This window comes from Onychostruthus taczanowskii, unplaced genomic scaffold, assembly GCF_017590055.1.
Source record: "Onychostruthus taczanowskii isolate IOZ18803 unplaced genomic scaffold, ASM1759005v1 scaffold38, whole genome shotgun sequence".
Classification (NCBI taxonomy): domain Eukaryota; kingdom Metazoa; phylum Chordata; class Aves; order Passeriformes; family Passeridae; genus Onychostruthus; species Onychostruthus taczanowskii.
The window spans coordinates 357,633-371,355 of record NW_024501237.1 but is presented as its reverse complement, the minus strand read 5'-3'; the positions used below and the strand labels follow the sequence as shown (position 1 = coordinate 371,355).

The window sequence follows — 13,723 nt, the reverse complement described above, 5'->3', positions numbered from 1 at the left end:
CAGCAGTGAAGATGCACACACACATATCACTACACCATGGAACAGGAGAAACACAAGGCATCTCATTATCCTGCCAGAGGCTAAAGGCAGCTTGCTTACACTTGACACTGAAATGGGAACATTTGCTAACTCTGTGTGGCTGTCTTAGTGCTGTGCAACTCCAAAGCCTGCTTTCATGAACAGCAGGAGAACTCATCTAGACTTGACTGGTGTGATAAGAAACCAGTCACTCTGCAGTATCTGGACAGTGCCAGCATGGCAAGTATTCAGAACAAAAACAAAACCAGAAGGTTCCAGTGACTGTCTAGATGACAAATCTCTAGGTTTTGTTGGCGGAAAAGAGATACAAAGAGGTATGATAAATCTCTGACTAAACTTCTAAGATAACATATTTGCCTTTGTGGAAGTTTTTACAAACCCTTCAGCAGACCAATTACACATTCAGAGCCTGTAGATCGTGTAATCTTCAAAGCCTGGGAGTTCACCTATGTGATTTTGTGATAAACACTCTTCCTGCCTGTAGTCCCATTTCATGACATTACAAATCCTCTTGTGATCCATCACAAGGCAAGGAGATGAAGTCACTAACAATCAACTAAACAACAGAAAGACATTTTGAAAGGAATTCTCAATTTTGATAATTTACCCACAGAAATCCCAGAAATCTGACCTACGGGAACCAGGAAAAACAATTTGGACCACAGCCAGCATTCAAATCTTCCAATGTGCTTTAAATCCTTGGCTCCAGCTTTCTGGACCAAGGCTGAATAACTGTGTCAATCATATCTAGAGGCAGCTCTGTAACTCCGCGCTGAAGAAAAGCCCTGCAGTACTATATGCTTCCGAACACGTACGCTAGCCAGTCCCTGACCTACTTACCTGAGAAGCCTGTCAGCAGGGCTACTTAACAAGAAAAACTACTTTGGAGCTGCTGCCAGATACTTTGGTGACTTGCAAGAGCCAATTTCCCAGGCCACCTTTACAGTGTATTTTGATTCACTGTGAAAATGGTGCCTTTTTTTTTTTTTTTTTTTTGTAACTACAGATTTTTTTGTACAATGGCAGCACTGACACATTTTGGGAAATACCAGGGATGCAATATTAACATGAGGTATTGATGGCTATGCATTTGTATAAAAGTAGCTTCATATAGGAAGGTACAGATCCAATAGAATTTGGGGAATTCAGCACCCAGGAAACAACAGCAGGAGACTAGATATTTATTTTGGAATCAACTTCAAATCCTAGCAAATCAACACTGCAGTGTGGCATACACATTCTTTACAAGAACTAGTGCTGTGTTACAAACAAACAGTTGAACCTGGCCTTGTTTGTGCTACAGTTTCTCAAATACAGCTGTGCCTTGTGTAACAAGGTGGTTAAAGCTGTGGTGGTAAAACATTTGTACCACACAATATATGACACAACTAGAGGAGTATGAATGGAAAAACAAGTATTATCTTCACTCTTTGACAGACATTTAAGGAAATTCACTACTACGTCATGTTTGCATAATAATGTGGATAAAAAAAATAAATCTAAGATTCTGATTAATCAAAAGGAAGATTTTTCTAATTTCAGACAAACTCCCAAGTCTCCTCACTAAACCCAAACACAAGCTGTGCCTCCACACAAAAAAGTGGAACTTCATCTCATTTTTGAAGACATTCTGAATTCAGAAAAGCAGCTGAGCCCAATGTTTTTATCTAAAGAAAGTTAAAGGCAGCAGAGCCAACTGCTCGGGAATTTCCACTAATGCAACAAATACGGTAAGTCACCAATTCCAAATACTGTAATTAAAAACTTGACTGTGTAACCCCTGTAGATTCTTATCATGCTTTGCCCCATCCATGATCTAGTAAACTCTCAATTTCCCAGCTCTGACTGATGCAATGGAGCTCTGCACGGGCACTGCAGCCAGGGCAAAGGTCAGTGCCTTTCATAACAGAACGCAGCATTGCCTTGATAAGAAGAAATGACTGGGGCAGACTTAAATATACTTTCCAAAACAAAGAAATCAGGCTCATACATGTCTCTGTTTCTCCGGGCTTCCTCCTGCTCTTTGTGGTGTCGCCTCCTTTGCCTGGCAGACACATTAGAAGAGGCTGAAGACGTCCCGGATTCAGAGTCCTCTGAACTCTGGCCGCCTGAGCCATGAACATCAAAGAGATGCTGCTCCACGGCTGAGCGGATTGTCTTCTCTAAATACCTGTCAAGCCGAAAAATAAGGTCAATTGAGCTCAAAGATTTTGTGGAGCTCCCTCTCTGCAACAATAAATAAAACAGGGGTATCCGTGGGTTATGTTTTCTTAGGATGGTAGCACAAGATGTTCCAGTGCTACGACATATGCAAAGAGCAACGCTAAAATCTTCAGATACCCGTTGGTTCAAGTCCCTCAGAATAGCTGAGCCTTCCCAATTAATATTGCTCTTTTTATTTCTAGGGATGTCTGAAATTTCAGTATTACAGACATTGGTGCCTAACTTTCATACTCCACTTAAAAACCTGTGACAAGACTGCATTTGATACCCAGCCATGCTGACAGGGGTCAAGTCTGTTGTGCAAAACAAGCTCAGCAAGGCAATGGATCACCTGCAAGAGGATGATTCACTGCTGTCTCACAGAGGGATGACAATATGCAGTAGCCCAATATGAACTCCTCACATACATTGTGACCAAGCATGGGTTTTGTTCTGAGCTCATGCCATTTTTACACATTCTTGGGCCACATTCTTGTGCATCCACAGCCACCCTGACACTGGTGTGAGACCACCCTCACACTCAATGGCACTAAGACAGCTTCCACACAAGCCACCACAAGAGAGGCCCTGCAGTTGCATCAGTTAAAGGTGTGGAACTAACTGAACTTTCAACACAAACAAATTTTCATTTTGGTACTGTCATTCTCTTGTATTATTCCCTCCCCTTCTTCATTAGAGGAAGCTTTTATGGGAAAAATAATTTTTCCCAAAGAAATCATACAGAAACATATTTTTGTACACATCCCCATCTCATTTTTGTTTCTTGCAATGCTTTAAGCAGTTGCTGAAGAATGGGTTTTTCAAACATGCATGTCCACAGTCCATGTATGGCTTCTACTGTTTTTTTCATAATTAAAATATTATTTCAGGATTTGCTGGTTAATTTTCAACTGAGTAGCTACAGTATGGGAATCTGTGCTTGGGCTCATTTCTCCTTTACAAAAGCTGTGCTAAGTTGCTATACTTGAAAGCCTGCTGAGACTGCAGTTCCTGGAAAAGTCAGAAGACCTTAGCAACTGCAAAAGCCCAGATGGTTGAACTAATCAAGTACGTCTGTATTTCACTATTGACAAAGATCAGTTCTGCAAACCCATCAGCCACTGGGAATTCCCAGCTCCAGCAACAGAGCCAACTCATTTTAGCTCTGCTCCTCCCAGTTACAGCACTAGGGTCAGGTCACGTCCTCTGCTGGGATGCAACAGGGAGCAAGCAAGAGCAAGAAGATGACACAGTGCAAAAAAACTTCTCAAAATATGCAAGTTCTGCCTAAGCAAAACATCACAGTGAGCAAAGAACCAAGGGCCTGAGAAGCTTTCAGGAAGAAGTGATTTATTATCATTTTAGATTAATTGCTTTGGAAAAAACTGTCTCTTTTTTGTTTATGTAAGAACAACTCTTAAAGCGAAATCAAAGAATTACAAGCAATACTTTATAAAGCTCCAAGAAAGACAGCTACAAAATTGTAAAAGACACTTACTCTCCTGTAGCAGGAACGTTGTTACTGACTTGTGATACATGGGTACTGTATAAAAGAAAAAAAAAAGAAAAGAAATGTAGCTCTTATTATCAAAATAAGGCCTTAAAACCTCTTCTCTTTGCAGTGCTAAGATTTAAAGGTCTGAGCTGTCTCAACAACAACTGTGTACACATGCCACAGGTTTTCCCCTTAAGGAATTTTCACTCCCACTGTGACGTGGCACATTTTGACAAGTCAATATCCTCAACAATTAATTTCCCTGTCATTGCCACGAATACACAAAGGTCTAACAGCAAGTATTTCAACCTCAACAGGTTACAGATTTTTTCTTTTCCTGTGGGCTTCCTGCTGCTGATGTTTTAGCTTCATGACAGCAATCTTTGCCTTTTGAAGCTGACTTGAAAATGCATACACTTAATATTTAACTGCTCTCTCTGTTTAACTATTCTCTCTTTGAACATGCTCAAAGAACATATTCATATTCTTTGGTTCACATTTTAAAAAATAAAATCTAGGCATGCTTCTCTGGTTTTTACCTTGGTCTGTTATCAGGCTCAGGAAGAGCTGACACAAATGTAGATGTTATCACTTGCTGTTCAAAGCCCTTCTGAACAAGCTGACCTGGCACAGGTGTCACTGCTTTCTTCCCACTGCCAAGCTGAGTCCCATCCTGCCCCTTTTTCATCCACTGACTCAGCCTTGCAGATAAGGTGACACTGCCTATTCATCCTTCCTGCAATCTCCCTTAAGTCAAATAAACTACAAGCCTAGGGGTTTCATCTCAAATTATCCCCATATCAGCAGAGTACAACTGGCTGATAAATCCCAGTAAAATGCAGTCCGGGTACAAAAGCCAAGCTGGATGAAAGATGTTCTTCCTGCCAAAATAGCTGTGTATTGTTTTCAGTCTTCACCAGTTTCTCTCAAATAATTTCATCACAGAACCATCAAAAGCTGATTTGCCTTTGCTACCCAAAGGTTTTCTTTCTGCTTCCCTTGAATACTTTGCACTTCACTGTATGGGGCTAGAGCTAGCTAAGAAGCTGCAGCACCCTCAGATAACTACTCTGTGCCTTTACTGGGTTTGAGTGTCACTTGGGCAGAAGGCAGGCAACAGAGGAAGAGAAGGATAAATGAGGGGTCACTACAGCTAATTTAACAAAACCAACAAACCAGCGTGACCCCTCCCCACAAACACCCAGCTGCAAGTCACACTTGCAATGTGCTTCAGGCTGAGCTCGTGTGCTCACCTGGCTCTAACCACACACACATCCTTGCCAGTCCCAGCTTCACTCAGTGCTACTCTCCAGTCCCAGCACAGGTCACCGGAGTGGTGGCACACCAGGAAAGCAGTCATGGACTTGCCAGTATGTTCCACACTACCTGAGCAGGACCTGAGCTATGTGCCATTCAGATAATTTCATGAAGACATGCAAACAACTGTACCTATTATTACAGATAAAATATCTGCATACAGGAAACAAAATTTGCAAGATCACACTCTTCCCATATCTAACACCTTGACCATTAACTATATGATGGCAGACTTTGAAGTGCACATTTCAAGCCCCCTACTTGCTTTCTGGTTTGCTTACAGGAACTATGTGGTGTCTTCCCAGCAAAAACTATTTTTTAAGACCTGGTCTCCCATGGAGACATATTAGCAAGTAAGGTGTTAGTGTGCTAATGTGGGCTGACTCACATTATAAGATACAATTCATGTGCTTGCTACAGCTTCTATACTCATGGGAATAGATTAATGCTGTATCACCTTTTTATAGTACCTACATGCAAGCCAAACTGAGTGAGGCTGTCTTTCATATCACACTTTTGTTCTCTATTTTCATGCCAGGAAAGTGGTAGTGGAGAGGAAGAAATGATTGTTTGGATTTTAGTTTTTTTTTAAACATCCCTAGGATATAGGTTTTTCTACCAATAAAAATTTTTCTAACACCCAGTACATTCTAATTCACTGTGTGCTTTAGTTAGTTAGTTAACTGTGTGCTTTACTAACACCAATTCAGTTTTGAGTACATTAACCTGACTAATTTTTAATACAATTAAACATAACAATAATACAATTAAGCATAACAATTAATTTACTGTATCTAGAAAAGCCCTATTCAGGCAATACAGATTCTCTAAGAAAGATAGTAACATGGTGATTTTAAAACTACTGACAAATAACAAGGAAGTATGTATCCTTTACATGCCAGCTGAGTGGATGACTACAAAATTAAGCTCTGATATTCTGATTTTATTGTACTGAATCCAAGTTTATCCTTAGTTCTGTGATGAGTTAATGCTCTTCTATTAGCCCACTCTCAATAAGACAGATTTTAATTCAGAGTTTTTCTAGATACTAACTTCCTTTTCATTCCATAGTTGGTAATTTTTCTGGCTATGTCATTCTGAAGCTTAACTTGAATGAGTTGCTAAATTGCTTTACTTACTCTCCACCAACCTTTCTTACACCAAAGAACTTCACATCCAAAACAAATGGTGGAGGGGAGAGAGTTACACAGTGGTTTTAGGATTCGAGCCTTCTGCAGGACAGAACAGGCAATGCAAGAGCATGTTGGCAAATGCAGCCAAAGACAGCACCCTGTAAGGATTGCAGAGCCCAGACAAGCAAGCAAGGCAGGCAGGGTGTATCCTGAGGGGTTTTCCAAACTTCTTGGGTGGCAGAAGCCACTCTGCTGTTGGATTTCTGGGGAGCAGGCAGGGTGAGCCATGCCTGGAAGAGCCCTCTTGCCACGCCCGCCTGTGCAGGCAGCTGCCTTGCCCAGTAATCACCCGGACAATGGGAACTCATGCTCTGCTCCAGTTAATTATTTTCTCCTCACATCTGCTCCACTTCACTGATACATACAGTCAATTATCTCCACAGTTAGATTATCTTTATTAGATTATGCAGCTGCTGTTGCAGAGCATGCTGAGAAATACCAACTTCTCACAGAAATTACAGGTTCTCCTCAGGTGACTGAAGGTAGCAGAACAGTTTCCCAGTGCTGGGAGACTTTTACTTTCAGAAAGCCAGCCAAAAACCTGCATAAAGGCACACAGCTGTTTCAAGTGCTATGAACTTTTGAACTGGTTTCTTATGACCCTCATGCTTTTCCTTCTTGGAAGTCTGACCTCTAGCACTTCCCAGTTTTGTCTAACTTGTTTACCCAAGTCTTTTGCTGACTTTCAGAGGTGCTCTATCAGCTCTAGATAATGTCTTACTTCACACGTAAGGCAAACTCTTACTGCATGGCCTCCTTTCTTCTGTTTCAGCCTCAAGGACAAGAAGATGCTATCTTCCATCACCATTAAATCTCACCTGCACCCCCTAACTAGTCCTCCCTAAGTTTAAAAGATGTGCACCAGAGCGAGAATTCTCTCATGTAATGCCTGCAGCTTGTCTGGTCTGTGTTGGGCCTCTTGTGATAGCACATGGTGGATATCAATGAATCTGGTATCAATACCCTTTCTCCTGATTTCTTTCATTCAAGCCACTATTGAGTAAAGTATCTTAGCATCTAGACAAAAAGAGCAACGAAAAAACATCAAATAGAGCAAACTAGCAAACTGACATACTGGCATAGTGTTTTCCCAGACTGGATTTTCATTTATGAAGTCATTTAATTAATTCTTGACAATACCTAATGGCCTAATTCATAGGTATACTTGCAGTCTGGTACTAAAGTCACCTGTTGCTGACACATACTTACAGTCCATCTGCATTATTCAGGAAGCAAAGGTGGCTTTTGTTCTTGTTTTTTTGCTTTTTTAAAACGGTAAGAAAGCCTCAATATATGCAAAAACTTTATCATTTTGCTATTCCAGCAAGGTTGAGGATGTTTAAATGGCTTTGACATAACAGATGGGAAATTCATTAAGTTCTCCTGAATATGGTATTTCAATCCCTGATCTAGGAAGTTCCTATTCATAGGTATTTATATGGACTAAATGCTATCCATTCTCCACACAGTGACATGCAATACTGGTAACTCACATGGGATACATTTTAAGACAACTACTTTATTTGACACACTTTCTCCAAAGAGAAGTGTTGTGATGGCATACAAAATGTGAAAATAATGAGTTTAAAAACAAAACAAAAGGGGTGTGCTCTTAGTTTTTGGGATGCCCCATCACACACTTTCATTACTTTCTCAGCACCTCCACACTTTCACAAGCTCAGTTCAAATTATCCTTCCTTAAAACGTGGTAAATTGTTTTTTACACTACTTCGTTACTACACAGAAAACTAACCCCACTAAAAGCAACTTTATTCAGGATTCCTAATGTTTTTCACTTGCACCTCCTTTATGACAGATGCACACTGACACCTACTGCTTGGAGCAGAGACAAGCCTGCAGGGGATTCATGGAGGCCCCATGATTCAGCCTGGTGAATTTGCACGGCTGTGCCTATGCAGGCTCTCCTGCAGAGCAGGGAAATAATGCCCGGGGAGCCTCAGAGCTGCACGGCAGCCAGGCACCCAGAGCAGGGACACCGAGTGGCCGGGCGGTTACTTTCAGCCAGCGCAGGTGTGATGGACATAAACACACACCACATTTGTGATGGAGCCCAGCACTCCTGTGCACTTAGGATCTCTTATGGCACCTCTCATGGAGGAACAAGTGCTCACTGTGAAGGTGGCCAAGCAAATCTCTGAGCAGGTGTGAAATCCAGAGCAAAGTTTTCCAGTTTTTTCAGGAAACTGGCCTGAGAACCAACAGCATAAAACACCTTACCCAACAAACTTTAGGGTAAGAATACCTGACCTGCATTATTTAAAGAGTTGTCTCAAATAAAAACTGTTAAAAGGAGAAACAGCCACTTGTAATGAATAATGCCTGCAGGAGTACTTCTAGGAAAAGAACCAGGCAAAACTGTCCAATGTCTTGCCTGGCACTCATAGGTATTTAATGCAATCTTTGGCACTGCTTGTGATGTCAGGTCTCATGGCAATTTCAGTTTAATGCTCTGAATGTTACCAAGGAAGCTCTACACTACAAAGCTTTTGCTTTTCTCCCCTGTGATACCACTCTGGCTTATCTCAGGACATACTCATCAGGGAGCTCCTCTGAAAGCATCTACATGACTAACATCACATCTAAGGCACACAGGCCAGCACAAAGCATGCCTGAAGATTCCCTGTCTGCTGAGAACTCGCTGCACACATAGAGTGGAATTGTGCTTACAGGGACTTGCTGCTTCATTACCTGAAACTGCTGAGTGTTCTCAGTACTGACTACTCAAACATCCTGCAGCTGGTATTCACAGTCTCACTAAAGAATTATACAACGAGCGCTTTTTAACAATCTCAACTTCTTTTACCACAAGGTTTTGTTACAAAAGGTTTTGGAATGTAAATACCCTTCAGGCTGACTCCCTGGAACAATCAATCACCCAGCAAGGTTTCCCTCTTCTTTTAAGAGTATAGAAATCTTCTTGCCTGGTACTGAGCACAGCTGAGCCAACAAACTATCTAATCAAGGACTACAGAGAGGGAGAAGATAACTCTGGTCAGCAGTAGGTGAATGGATTAGAACCCCAGGTCTGTCAAACTGGTCAAGCTGACATCATCCATATTATGCCCAATGAGAGAGGGCTCCAGCTACAAAATTAATAATTTTCTGCCCAAACAGATTAATAAACTATTTGTACATATTCTCTCTTGCATCAGTATCATTATTAACATAAACATCCTCCCCTCTCTGTCTAAAACTCAGGGGGAATATGTGTGCTCTGGTTAATTTCTTACAGTAGCTAGGATCTCCATGCTCTTTTCACCATCTTGTAACAGTCTTCCCATTTCTTTAATCATCTTCACAACCTAAAGCTATTAGAATATGAGTGACTTGAAAGTATTTAAGGCTTCACTTGTCTCTTGTACAGATGTATCCATACTTCTAAGTACTGAAAATACTTCCTTTATACATCTACTGTCATGTGATTACTTCAACTTAGGTATTTTTATCCCATACTTCCCTTTCATCCCTCCATGAACAAGTATGTTCACATCTTTTTTTCCCCCCTGGCATTTCCAAATGTGAGGAACTCCTCTTTCAGGGCAAAGATTTTCATTATTAGACCTCAGGTATATGAATTTATTACTTATGTTATTATTTCTTTTAGTATATATCTTACATTTGATGTTTATATTTATAAATATAATATATATATATATATATATATGACAGTGAGATACTTAATAAATATCTATATATCTCACTCTATATAATATCGCACTGTCACATATTTTCTCCCAGAGGACACCGCCAACCCCTTCACGCTCCTAAATTTCTGCTATAAGCTCAATTAATGAACATGATTTGACTTTATTATGCTAGTGGCTATCAAGGAAAAGAAGTTCATGACACTAAAGTATCTCCAGCAGCAATCCCCTTCCTTTCCTACCAGCAATATCTATAGATCTCACCTCTTCCCTACCTATCTTTAACTTCTAGTACTCATGCCCACTTTTTCCATATAGATGGCGTGACATAAAACATTTTGCTGATATCAGACAGATTAAGTATACTCCTTTTCTTCCTCTCTCTGGAAAGTCTTTAAAAAAATAACATGGTTGTACTGGTGTTACCACTCTGTTTATTCTCTTAGAAAGCAGCAGTGGTGATAAAAGTCTTGATTTACCCAATATTGAAAGAAAAAAAACCAACCAGTGTCATTTTAAGAAACAGTATATTTATTGGTGGCATTCTGATAGTCCTGACTTAAAAGTTAAGACTTTCAGCATTTGTTTTATTATTAAAAACATCAACCAGGGAAACATCTCCATTGTAAGCTGACATGGTACAGCACTAAATAATCAAGCCTGATTTGATCCTACTAAAACTGATTTATGGAAGGTGTGCTGGTTTTGGCTGGGGTAGAGTTAATTTTCTTCCCAGTGGCTGCTATGTGGCTGTGTTCTGGACCTATGCTGAACATGGGGTTGATAATACAGAGATGTTTGTGTTATTGCTGAGCAGGACTTAGACACAGCCAAGGCCTTTTCTGGTTTTTGTACTCGCAGGGAATTTAGGGGTGCATGGGAGGCTGGGAGGATACAGAGCCAGGCCAGGTGTCCCAAACTGACCAAAGGGATATTCCAGACCATCTGACATGATGCTCAGTGTGTAGAGTGGGGGGAAAAAGAGGAAGGGTAGGGGATCTTTTCAGTGATGGCATCTGCCCTCCCAAGTAACCACGACATGTGACAGGGCCCTGCTCTCTGGAGGTGGCTGAACACCTGGCTGCCCATGGGAAGCACTGAATCAATTCTTTGTTCTGCTCTGCTTGTGTGCATGGCCCTTTCCTATTACCTATCTTTATCTCAACCCACGAGTTTTCCAGCTCTTACCATTCCAGTTTTCTACCAAATCCTGCTGGTGGGGGAGTGTGCAAGGCAGCTGGTTGCTGGCTGAGTTAAACCATGACAGAGGGACACAATGTTCCTTCCGTCTGGCAAGAGCCAAGTATTATGCAGTGTTTGGAAGCTAAAGAGCCCTTGTTCCCACTTACTTAACTTGTTGTATAATTATCTATATGGAATTACTGCATTAACACAGCAGTGACCGCCCTGTGCCCAAATATTCATGATTCCCTTGAAGGATTACTTGAGCAGTATTTCAACCTATGTAAAGTGTGGCAACTAGTAATAGAAATAGATTTGACCATCAAACAGCTAAAGCAGACAGTCTTCCCTTCCTTGCCCATGGTGTGAAATGCAATTCCTACATATGTCATGCACAGCCTCTGGGGCAACAACTTGGACTTTCAAAGTTACACAGAAAAAACTGGCCACCCACTCAAGTTCTCAGTTGTTGAAGCACCAGGAATCGCCCAGCCAGCACCAGCTCTCCTGCTAAATTAACTTCACTTGGCAACTGACCTCAGGATTTCTGATGTGTTACAAACAGAAGCAAGACTTACAAGCTGCTCCCTTTATTTACACGTAACTGTATCCCAGCAATGTTACAAAAGACACGGGCTTGGCAAGAAGCCTGCATATCAAGGTGTGCAGCTCCCTCTCTACTCCTACAAGCCATTTCTTCACTCCCCAGCTATGTGTTTATTCCTGACTGTTCACTTCCTATTTGCAAGACAGATTCCCATGGAAACCCATCCCTTCATTTCACTGGACACACTCAGTCTTTGTTCTCCCCCCTCATAAGCCTGCATTTCTATTTCAGATGTTCAAATTTGCTCCCTTCCTCTCAGAAATGTCCTGCTTTGGTATTAGTTTTCTCAGGTCCACTCCTTGCTCCCCATCTCTCCTTGGTGATCTTGACAAGGTCAGCCAAAGAGAATCTCCTTCATGGATCATCTTTCTATAATCCAGGAAAAGGCTTGGAAGGACAGTTCTGAGCAGTAAGACAGATACAAATGTAATGAAACGCTAAAATCATTTGAAGGTCACATTTAGCCAGAAAGAAAAACAAAGGGGCAGACAATTTTCAATGGAAAGATACGAAGATGTAAACTAGGCAAAATGTGAGACAGGGGAAGGTATGTATGCAGCTACAAAATAATCTCCTGAAGGAAAAGGCAGAATCTCCTTTGACAATTTGGAGCTTTTGAGGCACAGACTGGGAAACATCTGCACAAATGGATTGCAGGGAATGACGGTGCATCAACCCGAAGGCAGACACAATCATGCAACCAGGCTAGTCCATGAACTATTCCCTGACAGACATTTCTGCACAGTATGCATTAACTGCACTTCTTCTATGCTTCATGTTAGAAAAATTCTTTAAGAAAAAACCCAAGCTACAAAGATAAACAGGAATATATGCCAGAGATTAACAAATTTCAGACATCACTGTAAGAATTCCAATTATCACTGTTCTCACAAAAAGCACCACTGGGATTTCTTTTTATTTGTTTAAATTCTGTAGAGATCAAAGAACCCAATTATAATATCTGGCCCTTCCTCCTCTGCAGCCCTTCATTGTTAATTGCTCTGGCTCCTGTTCTTCCACTAAGTACAAATGAAAGCACTGGAACTGAGCCTGCTACTGAAGCAAGCAGAGCAAACTTTCACAGCCGACAACAGAATTAGACCCCTTTTACAAGCACTGACTTTGCCCTCCAGTTGGCAAAACAAGAAACAGTTTGTTCAAATGCAGCATGAGCACCATTCCCTCCAGTGAGGCGTGCTGGGTACCCAGGCACTCTCCTGCTTTTCTAGGCTGCAGCAGGGAACTGGATGGGTTGCTGACTCACCATCTGGTTCCTGGTTTCTTTCTGAGCAGCACATGCTGCCAGTTCCTCAAATTCTGTAGCAGCAATCTCTCCTGCGCCTGCAGATAAGCTACTCAGGCATCTAAGATACGTAACAAACCAAAGAAAAGAGGAAAACCACGTCCATCTTGTAATAAAGGCCTTAAACCCTGGGCCTCCTCTCTACAAAAGAGTCGCAACAGAGGTGGTATCTACACAGACTCATCCCACTAACTGAGCAATAATTATAAATGTAAAATTAATGCTCACTTTGCTTCTGTTCAGCACTTCTGAACCCCTCCCCACATTTAATTCCAATAATGAGTCAATCCCATACAGAAAAATAAATTAAAACAACAGAGTAAATACCTCACGTAGAAGGGTGACATAGGCCGCTCATCTTCTTGGGAGCTAAAAGACAAAACATATTTGGTAAGTTAGTATGCAGCTCTGTCTTGTATTTGCAGCTCAAGATACTCTTAAAAAGCAGAGACAACAAAAGTGAAATTGCGCCCGTTACAGAGGTAACACTTAAGTCTGTTTTGTCCTCTGGTGAAAGCTTTAAGTTACTTTCCTTAAATCCTGGCAATCCAACTCATTTCCCAATGTCCACAAATGTGGCGTAACAGATCTCCTGCTAGACAGCCAGGAGTCATTCTGACTCTGCAACAGTGCTAGGGCTATTCCCATAGCAACAATAAAGCATTTTGCCAGAAACACCAAGAGAGTCCTTTGCTGTCTGCTGCTCCAGAATGAAACAAT

The 13,723-nt window shown here is 41.3% G+C and overlaps 1 protein-coding gene across 7 annotated transcripts in view; it reads right to left on the bottom strand.

Moving 5' to 3' along the window:
• Positions 1 to 13,723, bottom strand: part of FAM13A (family with sequence similarity 13 member A) — a 117,388-nt gene that overhangs the window by 33,001 nt on the left and 70,664 nt on the right. For 3 of the 7 annotated variants that reach the window (XM_041411922.1, XM_041411924.1, XM_041411927.1), the window contains 3 exons: positions 13,331 to 13,372; positions 3,740 to 3,784; positions 2,030 to 2,209 (listed from right to left, as the gene is read on the bottom strand). In XM_041411922.1, coding sequence (XP_041267856.1) covers positions 2,030 to 2,209; positions 3,740 to 3,784; positions 13,331 to 13,372 — 267 coding nt within the window. The remainder of the gene's footprint in view (positions 1 to 2,029; positions 2,210 to 3,739; positions 3,785 to 13,330; positions 13,373 to 13,723) is intronic. The other 4 variants (XM_041411923.1, XM_041411929.1, XM_041411925.1 and 1 more) reach the window with 3 other exon arrangements.